Source organism: Rhinoraja longicauda, chromosome 20, assembly GCF_053455715.1.
Source record: "Rhinoraja longicauda isolate Sanriku21f chromosome 20, sRhiLon1.1, whole genome shotgun sequence".
Taxonomy (NCBI): domain Eukaryota; kingdom Metazoa; phylum Chordata; class Chondrichthyes; order Rajiformes; family Arhynchobatidae; genus Rhinoraja; species Rhinoraja longicauda.
In genome coordinates, this window is record NC_135972.1 from 10983035 (window position 1) to 10999216 (window position 16182).

A 16182-nucleotide genomic window follows, 5' to 3' on the forward strand; every position below is an offset into this window, starting at 1 on the left:
ATTAGGAGAGTGCGCAAATGCATGGCAGATGCAATATAATGTGGATAAATGTGAGGTTATCCACTTTGGCGGCAAGAACAGGAAAGCAGAGTATTACCTGAATGCTGGCCAATTAGGAAAAGGGGAGATGCAACGTGACCTGGGTGTCATGGTGCACCAGTCATTGAAAGTAGGCATGCAGGTGCAGCAGGCAGTGAAGAAAGCGAAAGGTATGTTAGCATTCATAGCAAGAGGATTTGAGTATAGGAGCAGGGAGGTTCTGCTGCAGTTGTACAGGGCCTTGGTGAGACCGCACCTGGAGTATTGTGTACAGTTTTGGTCTCCTAATCTGAGGAAAGACATTCTAGCCTTAGAGGGAGTACAGAGAAGGTTCACAAGATTGATCCCTGGGATGGCAGGACTTTCATATGAAGAAAGACTGGATAGACTAGGCTTATACTCACTGGAATTTAGAAGACTGAGGGGGGATCTTATTGAAACATATAAAATTCTTAAGGGGTTGGAGAGGCTAGATGTGGGAAGATTGTTCCCGATGTTGGGGAAGTCCAGAACCAGGGGTCACAGCTTAAGGATAAGGGGGAAGTCTTTTAGGACCGAGATGAGAAAATATTTCTTCACACAGAGAGTGGTGAGTCTGTGGAATTCTCTGCCACAGAAGGTAGTTGAGGCCAGTTCATTGGCTATATTTAAGAGGGAGTTAGATGTGGCCCTTGTGGCTAAAGGGATCAGGGGGTATGGAGAGAAGGCAGGTACAGGTTACTGAGCTGGATGATCAGCCATGATCATATTGAATGGCGGTGCAGGCTCGAAGGGCTGAATGGCCTACTCCTGCACCTATTTTCTATGTTTCTATGTTTCTATGTCTGTGGCGGAAATAGATAGGCGATGTTTCGGGCCAGGAGTCTAAAAACGTGCCCCAACCAGAACATCGCCTGTCCATTCCCTTCACAAATCATGCCTGACGCACCGAGTTAATCCACCACTTTGTGTTCTGCCGAGATTACAGCAGGCATGATGCATTTGATTGATACATATTTCATGTTTATTAGTAGAGTAATAAAATAGTGCCAATGGGTAATATTGTGATAACAAGCTTATGATTAGTTTACATACTCATTTAGTCAAGAACTAATCCATAATACCTCATCAGCAATGGCTGCTGATGAAGGACAAAGACAAGTCAATAAAGTTGATCCAATGTTTTGATGCCATTTTGATCCATGCAAGCTGAACAATCTACTGCTTGAACTGATCCTGCAGTAGGCTGCCACCCTTGCATATTTCACTCTTGAACTTTCAGAAATGTAAATAAAAGTTTAACAGAATAACTGACCACATCAAATGTTATGGGACTTTATGGTTTATAAAACTCTGTGTCTTCATCTGCTTTAATTATTGTCTCAAAACTGGTGCCCACCAAGAAACCTTCACTGAAGTCATCAATTTAATGTCTCAATTTAAAGCTGACTGCCAACTTAATTTCTTGCAAATTTGATGCCGGTTTGGATTCCCTTGCCTAAAATCACAAATGTGCAAAGATTAACTTTGGCTTTTTAAAAATATAAATGCAAGGCCACTGTCTGAAGAGCTCAATGTAAATGACTAACTAGCACGCTTTAAATTAATGAATACAGCATATGCTCTGTGATAAGTGAAACCTTGAAATTGTAAACAAAATAAATTAAGTTCTTAAAATATTTTGTTTATTTGGTTTAGCAAAGGAAGTGGAAGTTTCTGGAAAGATTAAAGAATATCCAGTATAAAAACAGGTTATTTAGTCCACACAACAACATGCGCCACACAGCGTTGCTGTTATTTGTGCCTAATATCCCCAAAGCTATCGCCTGCAGGAGGCAAAACAAATTTGTTTAATATTTTCCTCAATTTTATATTAATGATGATTACTATTTCTTGAAATAAAACTTCTTGGGTACTATCATGAAGAGAAAACAAAATGTAACACATCGTCAAGTAATCAATAGTTTGATGATGAACAGAATTTAGATAATCAATGTAAAGGTAGCAGACTGCCCAAATAGAAACACAGAAAATAGGTGCAGGAGGAGGCCATTTGGCCCTTCAAGCCAGCATCACCATTCATTGTGACCATGGCTGATCATCTACAATCAATAACCTGTGCCTGCCTACTCCCCATACCCCTTGATTCCACTAGCCCATAGAGCTCTATCTAACTCTCTTTTAAATTCATCCAGTGAATTGGCCTCCACTGTCTTCTGTGGCATAGAATTCCACAAATTCACAACTCTCTGGGTGAAAAAGTTTCTTCTCACCTCAGTTTTAAATGGCCTCCCCTTTATTCTTAGACAGTGGCCCCTGGTTCTGGACTCGCCCAACATTGGGAACATTTTTCCTGCATCTAGCTTGTCTCTTCAAAATTGAGGTGTTATTGGTGGAAACCCGATAGAACAGAGAGCCTTGGATCAATTGAGACTTTTAACAAAATGTGGACAACGGAGACCAGAGCTGCCACCACAATTGATTCACACTTGGCAATGTGGTCTTAATGAAGTTTACTCCATCATATCAGGATAGGAACAAAAGAGGAGAAGCTAATAATGCTTTCGACAAATATATACAGTGAAGTGTAACTGTCTCCATGGGTAAAGTATTCCCATCCACATGATGAACTGCAATGTTCATTTCACTCCTGCCATTGGGAAGGCAGTATAGGAGCCTGAAAACTGTGACGTCCAGGTTCAGGAGCACCGTCTTCCCTACAACCATCAGGCCATTAAACACCACAACCTCCAAATAACCTCTGAACTACATAGACTTGGGGCATTGTTTCGTCTTTGCACTATTATAGTTTGTATTACATATATATAAATAAATATAGATTATATATATAGATATATATATATACACAGACAGACTATATATATATATGTACTAATAAGTTTACATATCCGTCGTGCTGTGGCAAGAAAGAATGTAATTGTTCCATTTCGGGACATGCGACAATTAAACACTCTTGACTTGACGCTTAACTTTGGCTAAATCTTTGTTAATTTTCCTTTCCTTTTGCATCAATTTCTGCCAATCATACCATCATACCCAAAGTAATTTGTTGTCTCTTCCAGCTTCCATGCTTGGGGCTGCAACCAAGTGCCTCTTGGAGCACCACTAATCTCATTATCTTCCCACAAGGGAGGCTGGAACACAGTGACAGTGGTGTGGTCGGCATGAGAACACATAATGTCTGTGGTTGGCAGCTTGCACCTGTACCTAATGTTCACTTTTAGCTATTAGTCAAGTTAGTTGAAAAAAATATTACTTTGCACATGATGCAACAGCCACTGATAACCAAACCAGAAAAAATACAAAAATCATACACATCGTTATGAAATCCAACATTGGTAAAATCACTCATTTCATTACCTAACTAATGAACCTGAGGAAACGAAATCAATTACTAATGTACACTTAAAATCCATTTAAATAATATTGCTCCTACTGTGATGCATGATAGATAAATTCTAAATGCAATAGATAATAGCTAATAGCTTAATGCAATGGCTTTGAGCTTTCACTCACTAGACAGGAATAAACACAAGCACTTCCCAATTTGTACCTTGAATGTTGTCAAGAGAGTTAGTGGGTTTGAGATTAAGCAGAAATTCTATAATCTGGTGCTGAGTAATTCAACATGACAGCTATCCTCTGTTCTAGGCTGACATCTAAACTGGGTGATATTCTTTTGATCATGTGACATAATCCATTACGTGTTTTGTTTATTTTGTAGTACATCCTCGATTCCCCAGTGAACGCAACATGCTACTAAAAACTCCGAGCCTTTCATGCCAATCGTTCTGCAAGGGAAAATTACAGAATACAGAAGGGATTTATTAATGTTATTGTTAGAGTTCTGGGATTTCCATTTAGAAAGGTGTTTAAATCTCACCACAGATAAAATATCCTCTAACTATTTCGGCTATTTAAACTAATGGATTGGGCACAAATTAATGGGAGTGCAAAGCATTTCACTGAATAATGGGCTAAAAGTCCCTTTCCTCTAGTCAAGTACAAAGCAGTATTCCCAATGAGAAATCTATGGAACAATATGCTCCACCTCTCTCAACGACGGAAGAAGCACATTATACCAAGTGATACTTTCATATGGCATTAGCAGCAAAAAATCTCCCCCCACCCCCAACAGGTTTGCCGGAGACATGCACGTACCATGTTCAGCAAGTCACAGGTTTAAACTGGAGAAGAATTTGATGATTCGGGAAGGCAGACTGGAATTTTCACTTCGGATTACAGATAGGTAGCAGGCAGAGGCAAGTAGGCAGAGGGGGTACAATTTATATTGCCATTCCACTCACTCACTCTGATGCTGAGCAACAAAGTGTGCAGACAGGGAGAGCTGCATTGATAGGAGTCGCAATAGTTAGAAGGACCAGGCTGGTATAAAGCCTCCTGGGGGTCGGGGTCAATGATATTTCTGAGTGGCTGCAAAACAGTCAAGGGGATGGGTTCGTCGTACATTTTGGTACCAACAAAAAGGGGATGAGGTCCCACAGAGTGAATATAGGGAATTAGGCAGGGGATTAAAAGATGGACCCCAAAGCTAGTAATCTATGGGTCACTTCTGGTGTCACTTGGACAGGTACATGGTTAGGAAAGGTTTAGAGGGATATGGTCCAAATGTGGCAAATGGGGCATCTTGGTCAACATGAACAAGTTGGGCTGGAGGACCTGTTTATGAGCTGGATGAATCTATTCTCTGCTGCCATCGGAAGATGGTACAGGAGCCTGAAAACCATTAACTCCAGTTTCAAGAACCATTTCTTCCCATCAACTTTCAGGTTCTTGAACCATCCAGCATAGCTCTACTGACAACCCGACCTCAGCACCAAATCACTGCACACTTTGAACTACTCAGGTTACGCTAAGTAATTTGATTTTTGCACTGATTGTTTTGTTTACTTATGATTTATGGTGTATATATATATATATATATATATATTGGATTGTCATTGTACCTAATATGTCTGTAAAGCTTCAACAAATAAAAATTTCATTGTTCCAGTACATTAGACAAATAGACTCTTAAATCTCTCTGGAATCATTAGGTGAGGTTGTTTTGCAAAGTCCTAAACTTTGGAAGATAAGTGAACAAGAAAATTTGCAGACCCTTCAGGTGCTAATGCTAAACACAGGCTCTTTCCATTCGATCACAACGTATCCTTACAAGCATACCCTCTGTTCCTTTCTTCCTCATGCATTTACCTAGATTCCACGTAAATGCACTTTTGCTCTTCACCGACCATTTCAAGTGGTAGTAAATTCCATGTTCCAATCATTCTAGAAACGATTGAGAACCTTCAACTTGGGATTTTAGTTTTAATTTCGTTTTAGTGACATTGCATGGAGAGGCCCTTCGGCCCACCAAGTCCATGCCAACCATCAAACACCCGCACATACCAGTTCTATATTATCCCTCTGTCTCATCCACTCCCTACACTCTAGGGACAATTTTACAGAGGCCAATTAACCTATACACCAGCACACTTTTGGATGTGTGAGGAAACTGGATCCCTCTAAACCTTTCCTAACCCAGACACAGGGAGAACGTCTTAACACCACATAGACTGTACTCAAGGTCAGGATCAAACCCGGGTCTCTGGTGCTGAGAGGAAATGGCTCTACCAGCTACACCACTATGCTGCCTTTTGATCCATAAATGCAAACATTTTCTTAATGCCTACCGTCTCAAGCATTTTCATTATTTTCTTGGCCTCGTTAGGTCCTTTAGAAACCCGCACTGCCCCTGTTCAATTCTTAGTGACCACTGGTAACATGAGTAGAATAATATTTGAATTCTTAAAAATCCCATTTATCTACTCATTGTCAAAGAGTGGAGCAATGGATTGATTGGAATCCATAAAAATGTACGCAAAACTGATTTTTGGGTATGTTAAAATACCTACAAGGAGAGATCTAGTTCTGAAAAGATTTAGCAAGACAAATTAAACATGAGAGGGCACTTTGTTAGTGTTTAATAAGGCTTAAAGGTAAAGACGACTAGATTGAAAGAAGGCAAATTTTATGGATGAGTAGGCCGGGTATTGAGGATTGGACATCAACAGCAAAATATTTACAAAGATTAGAAAATTGCACATTATCTGTTAAAACCTCTGTATCTCTAAACTAAACTAAGTTTATTGGAATTGAAGCACGGAATTGAGGTTAGAAAGTTTAGAACAAAGATCGGGCTGACATGAGGACAAAGCCTTGCTGGACAATGATCTGCACTGAAATTATTACTGTTGTAGACCCAATTGTTAAGATTGTGGCTTTATGCCACAAAGATAGTACAGTAATTATGGAGCACGCAATTTTCATACAACAGCATAAAGCAAATTTCCAATACAAGTGTGGACAAAAGAGTTTTCTTTACGTGTATTTTAAAGAAGCATGTTGACAATAAACTATTTTAGATCCAGTGGTAAGCAACAAAAGAGAGTTAGTTAAAATCCTTGTGGTACATGAGAAGGGTAACCTTTTTAAAATATTAATTTTGAGGATGACAACTGGAGAAAGTCTGAAATCTAATGCAAAGTAAACTGCGTCGTTATGAGATTTTAAGTAAGGCAGATTAGAATATGATATTTAAGGATATGATGTCATGCAAGTAAAGGAAACAGTTACAGAACTAAATAATAACTTGCAATAAACATACATTTAACTAAGCATCCCACCGGAAAAGTAGTCCAACTGCAGCTACCAAGTTACGACAGCCTTAAATGAAGAGGTTTATATTTCCAACTGGGGACTGGGAGTATTTCAGAATTCAGTCAAGGGTTGCCATGAAATTGGCAGAAGAGAGCGAACAAACTCAGAGCGAGCCATCAAGAGACAAGTTATCACTTTGTAAAAGCATCCACAACGATGTAGAAAGAGATTAATAACATTAAACCAGACTCATTATGGCAGAAAGGCAAGATATTACATTGATGTATAGGAAATGGCAAGGATATTAAACGTAAATTTTGTCTCTGCCTTTGTGGCAGAAGACAAGAAAAATTAGTACGATACCAAGGGTAATGTTAGAGTGAGGGGATAAAAAGCAATTGTTGTCTGCAAAGTAGAAGCACTGAGCAAAATCAAAGAAATTAAAGCTGACAAATGCCATAAATGTTTTGGCCTATATTCTTGGGCTTTAAGAGGAAAGGGATCAGCTACTGGTTCTGAAATTCTAAACTACCATAGACTTCAGAATACCCATCATGATTTGAAACTATGGCAAATCAGCTGGATGAGCAATAGGGAACATGCTAGGTTCTTATAAGAACATAGTACAGGGCACTTATACAATTATAAAATGGTTAGACAGGGTCATAAAGATTTATGGAAGAAATCTTATATTTTACAAATTAGTTACGACTTGTTTGGTGTTGTGACCAGCAAGACAGTTAAGGGGAATGGATATTTTAACTTTCAAAATGCATTCAAAAAAGGTATCACATAAAATGTTTTCTTCACACAAAAATGGACTCCATAATACATTAACACTGCTTTACTGACAGAGAACAGATTAGCCATGCGTTGGGATCCAGCAATTTACGACCTACAGTTATAAAAGTAAAATTGATACATCCAAAATTACTGGTAATATAAATCTAGGTGGGGAAAGTAAGGCAAGGAGAATGCAAATGGACAGCGACAGATGCAGAGTGTTTAAGTGAATCTGGAAGAATATCACATAACAAAATATAAATGTGCAAAAGTGGTGAACCTGTCAAGATTGGTAGAGAAAACAGAATTATATTCTTTAAAAATGGCAAAAGACACCATTCCAAAATGGTGACAAAATGTTGCTATTCAGGGAGAACAAGATTTACAAATCACACAGCTAGTTTGCAGGCACAGCAAGCAATTAGAACAAGTAGCATGGTAACCTTTACGGCAAGGAATATTGGAATAACACATGTGTGACTGCAATTATATAAGGCTGCGGAGAAATTACATCTGAAGTACCGGGTACTACGCAAGATATCTTTCTCCTAAATAAACACACCTTTAGTTCACTAATCCCTGAGCTGCAGGAATTATCCAATTAACAGTGAATGGGTGGCCTATTTCCTGCAGAAGTTTGAAGAAGTAATTTCACTGAAACATTTAAAAACTTTTAAGGAGCTTGAAAGAGTGGGAGATGAAGGTGGGAGACTGGTATCAGGTGGACCAGGGAATCAATAAAGAATTGGTCTTTCATGCCAAGAGTGCTTATTTATCAAATGCACTGGATATAAACTGGAGCAATGACATTCTGACTTGCTGCAGCTTTTATCACAAAGGACTGTGTATATTTAGATTTCCCTACTCAAGTGTATGCTCACTCACTGAACACATTCATGGCTGATATCAATAGATATTGGATACTTGGGAAATTAATGGACTTGGAGGTATTGGGGGAAGGTGGAATTGTGGAAAATCAGCCATAATCTTAAGGAAAGGCAGAACAGAGAGGAGCTTAAAACAGTCTCGATCCAAAATGTCTCCTGCTCTTTTCCCTCCACAGATGCCTGCTGACTTCCTCCTGCAGTTTGTGTTTGCTATGGGGTTTAAAGACTTACCTCCAGTCCTTTTCCTTATGCTCTGAACTAAATCTCCAAATGGAAATGGAAATTAGCTGCACAGAGACTTAGTTGGGAATGAGCAAAGAAAGTGTCAAATGCCAATTTAGTGTAAATTGGTACATTTTTGTACTTTGCATGACAACGAACTGGCATCGTAAATAAGGAGTGGTTTTAGGGGCTTGGCTTTACGAAACATTAAAGTGCGACTTAAGTGGATACAGTTAAACAGCTAAGAGAACACTGGGTTTTATGATAAGAGGTGCACATGCAATATCAATCTGTAGTTGTTCAAATCTTTACAGGATGGAGTACTTTAGTTAGTTTAGTTTAGAGACAAAGTGTGGAAACAGGCCCTTCGGCCCACCGAGTCCACGCCAACCAACAATCGCCCGTACACTAGTTCTATCCGATACACTAGGGACCATTTACAGGAGCCAATTAACCTACAAACTTGCACATCTTTGGAATGTGGGAAAAATCCGGAGCACCCGGAGAAAACCCACGCGGTCACAGAAAGAACATGCAAACTCCGTACAGACAGCACCCGCAGTCAGGATCGAACCCAGGTCTTTGGCACAGTAAGGCAGCAACTCTACCACTGCACCACTGTGCCGCCCTAACTGTACTGTGCAGCATGTTGGAATCTACAGTACTCACAGCAAAGGTTTTAGGCCAGTAGAGGGTCTCGGGTAAATTAACCTGGATGGTGCTTCCAAAAACGTGGGATGTTTTAATTGCCAATAGAAGAAACTAGGGGAGAATTTGTTAAGTGTTTGAGAGAGTGAATGGACTAAAGGAGATAAGGTGGTAGCAAATGAGTCGCATAGAGTCAAGGGATATAGATATAAGATTGACTGTACGGGATCTGGGCCAAATCATGAGAAACTATATTAGCACAATGTTGCAAGAATAAGGAAGCAATAAGGTTTGAAACTGACCTTGTAAATATTTAGGTATTGAGTAATGAACTGGTTCAAGGAGAGGAGGCTACAGAGACATGGGAACGAGGTGATTACATAAGATTAGAATTATTGTTACTGTACAATACAAACACAGACTAATTAGGCCGAATGTGTGAGTAGTTTCTCAATCTGATGATAATGCAGGCTTATTGCTTCTTGTTTTGGACCTCCAAATCTTTGTTGTGCCGCTGTGCCAAAGCATCAAGTAGAAGCCAAACAGCTCACTAGAGGTGTTGGGTGGATAGAAATAAAAAAAGTGATGGAATTGCCGAATGGCTGCTATCAATGCTTGTGAACAGCCAGTTGAAGAATGGTATAGGTGGAGACGTTGGACCAGCTCACCTATCCTTCCTTATGATCGCAGCAGAAGGAGAAGCATTTTCTAGTGAGACCACAAGGGAACAAAGAGGATGATACACCTTTAAAAAATAAAGAGAAATTACGATTTTCATCATGTAAATTGAAAGATGGAAAAAAATAATTTATTTTTATTGTTTCCCCACATTGTTTTTAGTTGCTTCTCCCCTCATGGAAGTATCATAAATTGAAATTCCCCATCGATCTGGAAAATACGTGTTTTATTGAAACTGAACAGTCAGGCATGGAATCCCATGGTCACAATTGACCTGAAGAACAACATCGCAAAACATTGAACAGGTTTAAAGAAGGTTGTTACAAACAACCTCCTCATACCAAGATTTGTTATCCCATCCCTTTTTAAATATAAATGCCTAAGAGGCAGTTGTCAATGCACAAAGAGCACGCTTGATGAGTCTGTAAGAGTCACTGCATGCAAAGAACAGGTCATAAGGGCGTAAGTGATAGGAGCAGAATTAGGCCATTCGGCCCATCAAGTCTACGCCATCATTAAATCATGGCTGATATATCTCTCCCTCCTAAACCCATTCTCCTGCCTTTTCCCCATAACCCCTGACACTAATCAAGAATCTATCTATCCCTGCCTTAAAATTATCCATTAACGGCCCCCACAGCCTTCTGTGGCAAATAATTCCATAGGTTCACCACCCTCTGACTAAAGAAATTCCTCCTCATGTCCTTCCTAAAGGAACATCCTATAATTCTGAGGCTATGACCTCTAGTCCTAGACTCTCCCGCTGGTAGAAACATCCTCTCCACATCCACTCTTTCCGAGCCTTTCACTGTTCGGTACGTTTCGATGTGGTCCCCCCTCATTCTTCTAAAGTGCAGTGAGTACAGGCCCAGTGCCGTCAAACGCTCATTAATGTTAACCCACTCATTCCTGGGATCATTCTTGTAAACCTCCTCTGGACTCTCTCCAGACTCTGCACATCCTTCCCTTCCTCAGATATAGTGCCCAAAATTGCTTGCAATACTCCAAATGATGCCTAACGAGCGCCTTATAGAGCCTCAGCATTACATCCCTGTTTTTGTATTCTAGCCCTCTTGAAATAAATGCTGGCATTGCATTTGCCTTCTTTACTACCGATTCGACTTGCAGATTAGCTTTTTGGGAATCCTGCAACACTCCTAACTCCCAAGGTCGTCAGAGGATTTATCTAAACACTGCTGTCAAATGTTAACAAAGTGATTAAACAACAATCAACGATGAGTTGATATCCTCTCTACCTCCTCCTGATTTTACACAGGGCCTAAAATCAATGATCATTCCTCAGTGGCAAATGCTAGTTAACCAATAATTTAGAGTGATTTGTCTTCTATAAGGCGTTCAATGGGAGGGCATGAACTTGATTCTAATTTCCAAACATTATGAGTTTTTCTTGCTCTAGCTCAAACAAGGCCAGAGTTTAAAAAAAACTAGCAAGATGAATCAACAGCATAAAGACCCCAGTGGAATCACAAAAACAAACATGTTGTAAATAAGCCTGATAAGTCAGCCTTTTGCTGGAGGGGTGTGATTGACCATGATGAGATCGAGGAAATAAATTAAATGCATTGGCCTATTCATATTCCTCATCTGCTTGTTGTTGAAACTTTCTTAGTGTATTAATTTTACCCCATATATACTGCAAGTTGTATTTGACAAGATCATAATGACTGCACATGAATTTTAAACAGTTGAAACCTCAGCCCAGGAATAAATCACGAAAAGGACAGCTATGAGACTTTAGAGATACAGCGTGGGGACAGGGCCGTTTGGCCCACCGAGTCCACCCCGACCAGCGATAACCCAGTACAATACACACCAGGGACAGTTTACAATGAACAGAAGCCAATTAACCTACAAAACTGCACGTCTTTGGAGTGTGGTAGGAACCCAAAGCACCTGGAGAAACCCTAAGCAATCACAAGGAAAATGCACAAATTCCATGCAGAGAGCACCAGTAGATAGGATTGAACCCAGGCCACTGGCGCTGTAAGACAGCAACTCTATCACTGCGCCACCCAATGATCACTCCTAATGGTATGGTAGGGTGTGCTCTCTGGAGATACCTGTGCTGCAATAAGGTTCAATTGCATAAAATTAGCATTCCAGAACATAAGGACAGACCCCTCGGCCTAGTATGCACAAACCACCAAGCATCTGTTAACACTAATCCTATTTTATTTTCCCCACCTAGCCATCAACTCCCACCAAATACCACCACTTTCCTATGCACGAGGCACAATTAACTGTAATCAATTAATCTACTAACCCACATCTTTTGGTTGCAGGAGGAAGCAACAGTACCTAGAGGAAACCTATTTTTTTCTCTACAAAACATTGTCCTTATCCACTTTAAGATATTTTATATATCACATCAAGTCTTTTGAACCTCAAAAGAAACACCATCATTTATGTGCTCTCCAACAACATAACAAGAATAATAAATATCAACTTTACGTCAAAGCCATTCCATTGTGTTCTACCGACACCTCGCTTCTGGTCCATTGGTATGAAATAATCAACATCTTTCCAGATCCTTAGTGGCATTCAAATTATATTGCACTTGATGGTAAGGAACATTCAAGTTTCTTCACACAAACGGCAAATTGTCCAATGTCATCCTTAAACCAGGATCAAACTGGCTTTTCCATCATTCCATTTTAAAAATCGTAAACACAATGGCTGCAATGCTGAGGTGAAACAGTGAAGGCCAAATTTCTTTGCACTTTAGGTGGAGGCCTTCCCAAGGTGCCCGCCCAGAAGGCTCGGCGATGTACGGGATCGGAAACCTGCCCGCAGGCTCGTCGGATGGCGGGACCTGGAACCCCCACCCCGAGGGCTCATCAGAAGCGTAACTGGCAGGGAGATGGTGACGTCGGATGTGGGGAGCGTGGGCCTGTAGGAGGGTGAACCAGGTAATACCTCCAGCGCCTTCAGGTTTAGCTGCCAGAGGCGCCCCCAGGTCACAAAGACAGCCAGAGGGACCCACCAGATTTTGAACAATGGCGCCAAAAATGGTGGTGCCCGCACGTGTAATAAATGCAAAATCTACCTGTGCAGTTGCAGTTACACTAGTGACTATTTACAACTAGGAAATGTATTAATCAGAAAGAGGGATAGAGATTAATTGCTTGGGCAAAATGGTGGGAAATGGAAATGTAAAGTGGGGAAATACAAACCTATCTGCTTTGGTTGGAAGAGAAAAGCATTTATATTTTAAAAGGGATGGGCTAACAAATCTTGGTATGCAGAGGGATTTGGAGCCCCTTGTATTTTTTTAAGAAAATCAATGTGCACATTCATAAAAAATAGAAATTTAAAAAAGAATCAAACGTTAGTTATTATTGAAAGCGGTTCGGAATAGAATCAGGAATTCTTGCTGCAACTGCATAGAGTTTAATGTGATTGCACCTGGAGTTGGTACTACAATGAGTGTTTCCTGGATCGATTGTTATGGTATGTGGTTTGCCCTGCAGTTCATACCGAGTGGAATGCAACTCTATGGAGTATTAAGGAATGAAAGACACAGAATTCTTGGGGGCTTGGTTGACATCTAACATCAAAAATCACAATAACAGGGCAAGAAAACAGCCATTCAGCACTGGGATGAGTTTCTGCCTCTGGCTATTTGATGCAGAATTTACTGACTGATACCCAGCAACTTAGACTCCAGCCTATTGAACCTCAGATTTTAGTACTTCACTTTCTAAGTATTCTCAAACCACCAAAATACACGAGGCACTGCAACACCTAAATAGCACAGCAAATATTGTAGCACAACTGTTTTGTTGTTATTACAGAACTGGGAACGAAAAAAATCTCAACAGCGTTGGTGATAATCACCCTCATTTCCAAAGCAAATTACGAGGCTGATGGGCAGACAATTTTTTCAAATTTCCACAGAATTAACTGGTAGTTTGACAATTGCAGGGATTCTCCTCCTTCGGTGTCCCACAAAGATAACAATGAAAGAATCATGGAAGCAGATCATGACAAAATAAATTGGAAAACAGCATCCACTTCTTGTTTAAAAAAGCACTGATGCACAAGGGAGCACCTCTATAATTAAGATATTTTAATTGCAGGTGGTAGAATTAAGAAAAGCTTATGATAATCTTACATTTAAGATGCATAATAGTCATTGTGTATGCTTTTAATAATACATTAAAAACAAGAGGGCAACTAAGAGAGGGTAGGACTACTCAAGGATAATGGGGGGAATTTGTACTTGGAATCGGAGAATGTAGTTGAGGTACTAACAAACAGTTTGCATTTGTTCATGGAGGATAGTGAGAGTAGTGTGGTGTATACCAATATGCTAGACCATTCTGAGATCAATAAGGAGGTAGCATAAGGGCTCCTTAAGAGTATCTAGGTAGATAAGACCCTCGGGCCTAAACTGATCATCTCAGGTTAATGGGAAAGGCAAGAGGAGAGTCTGCTGGGTCCTTGACGATCTTTGTACCTTCTCCAGCGAGGTCTCAGAGGACTGTAGAGCGGCCAATGTTGTGCCTTTATTTAAGGGAAGCAAGGGTAATCCATGGAATTATAATATGGTGAGCCTTAACCTCAGTGGAAGGGAGGCTATTCACGAGGATTCCTAGGGATAGGATTCACCCAAATATAGAAGAGGATGGGCGAAATAAGGACAGTCAGTACGCCTTTGTTCTCAGCAGGTTACGTCTGACAAACTTGACTGAGCTATTTTTTAAAAAAGGTGACAAAAGTGATTGGGGAAGATAGGTTGTTGTCTGCATGGAGTTTAAGGCACTTGATAAGGTCCTTCATTGTTGGCTGAATCAGAAGATGAAAATGAATGGGATCCAGGATCACTTGGTCATTTGCATTCACCGGCTAATCCATAGAAGACAGAGGATAATGGTAAAAGGATTTTATTTTGGCTGGAGGGCTATGATCTGTTAACACTTGGAGGTCTAAATTAAGAAGTCATTTTGCAATGTTATAGAACTATGGTACCACAGCATTGGAATACTGTGTGTAGTTCTGGTCACCCCATTAAAGGAAGGACGCGGAGGTTTTGTCATGTATCTGTAATGGCTCGATTGTCATCAGGTAATGTCTTCTCACTGACTCATTAGCACACAACAAAAGCTTTGCACTGTACCTTGGCACACATGACAATAAACTAAACTTAAACTAAAATGTGAAGCATTGTTATTGTTCTCAAGTGAAGTTCTGAAATAAAACTAGAAAAGTAAAGGAGTGGGTAATTTATTAAAGCTGCTTTCACAAATACACGAGAAAAATGGTTCTGTCACACAACATTACATTGTGGGCATGCCTGCAACTCAAAGAAGAGCACATTTTTTCCCTTAGTTTGCTGGCATTAGAGGGAATAGGAAGCAGGCAAGCCTGTTCTGGATTTCTAATGTATTTACAAACAAGCCGACTGAACACTGGCCCATTTCACCTTCTGAAAAAATTAACCTGACGAAAACTAGAAACTTGGCACTGTCAAGTAAAAAAATCTTCAATAGCTGTTCCAATACATTGCACTTCCAAATTAGCATCAAGAAATATAATTGAAAGATAGGCATTAATGGAAAAATAGATCAACTTTCCCTTTGCAAAATAAAAAGCAATGTTGTGCAATTATGGAAAGATAGTGAATTTAAACACCATTTGGTCAGATTAAGGACAAATATTCACAAAGCATTTTTTTCAAAATCACAAAGACATGTGCGATTCAAAACAGATTCAAACTGCACCTATTCATATAGCATACAAATTACTGATGATTTCAGACTCATTACATAATAAAATCTCTGCCAAAGTACTGAAAAATTCATTATACCTTGGGTGAACAAAACTGAGAAATAGCATTGTTATGATATCCATTCTAAAAGCAATAACCAAAAAAACAATCCCGATCATATAAAGAAACTAAAGATACCCACCATGATTTATCTCTTGTTACTTTGGAAGGAAAGACTGTCTGATGCTGCTTATTATTGGAGGTATGTAGATTGTCTTTTGGTGACTTGAAAGGCTTGGAGTTGCTACCAATTGTGGTATGACTACTGCAGGCTTTGGATTTCATTGGGACGGGTGAAGTTGTCAAATTGGAGGCCGAAGAAGCTGGTGAGAGGCTCGCCTTACACGAAGAACCATGTCTTCTATCTGAAAACAGAGAGAGCAGCGATTAGACTGAACTGCTAAAAATACTTTTCATTAATTCTTTTCTGTAAAACTTGACAACATGAAAGAATCAAAATATGAATGCACTGAG

The 16182-nt window shown here is 39.9% G+C and overlaps 1 protein-coding gene across 1 annotated transcript in view; it reads right to left on the reverse strand.

The window, feature by feature from the left end:
• Window positions 1–16182, reverse strand: part of LOC144603556 (ataxin-7-like protein 1) — a 162437-nt gene that overhangs the window by 40125 nt on the left and 106130 nt on the right. Inside the window, 1 exon segment of the mRNA XM_078416932.1 lies at window positions 15851–16073. Coding sequence (XP_078273058.1) covers window positions 15851–16073 — 223 coding nt within the window.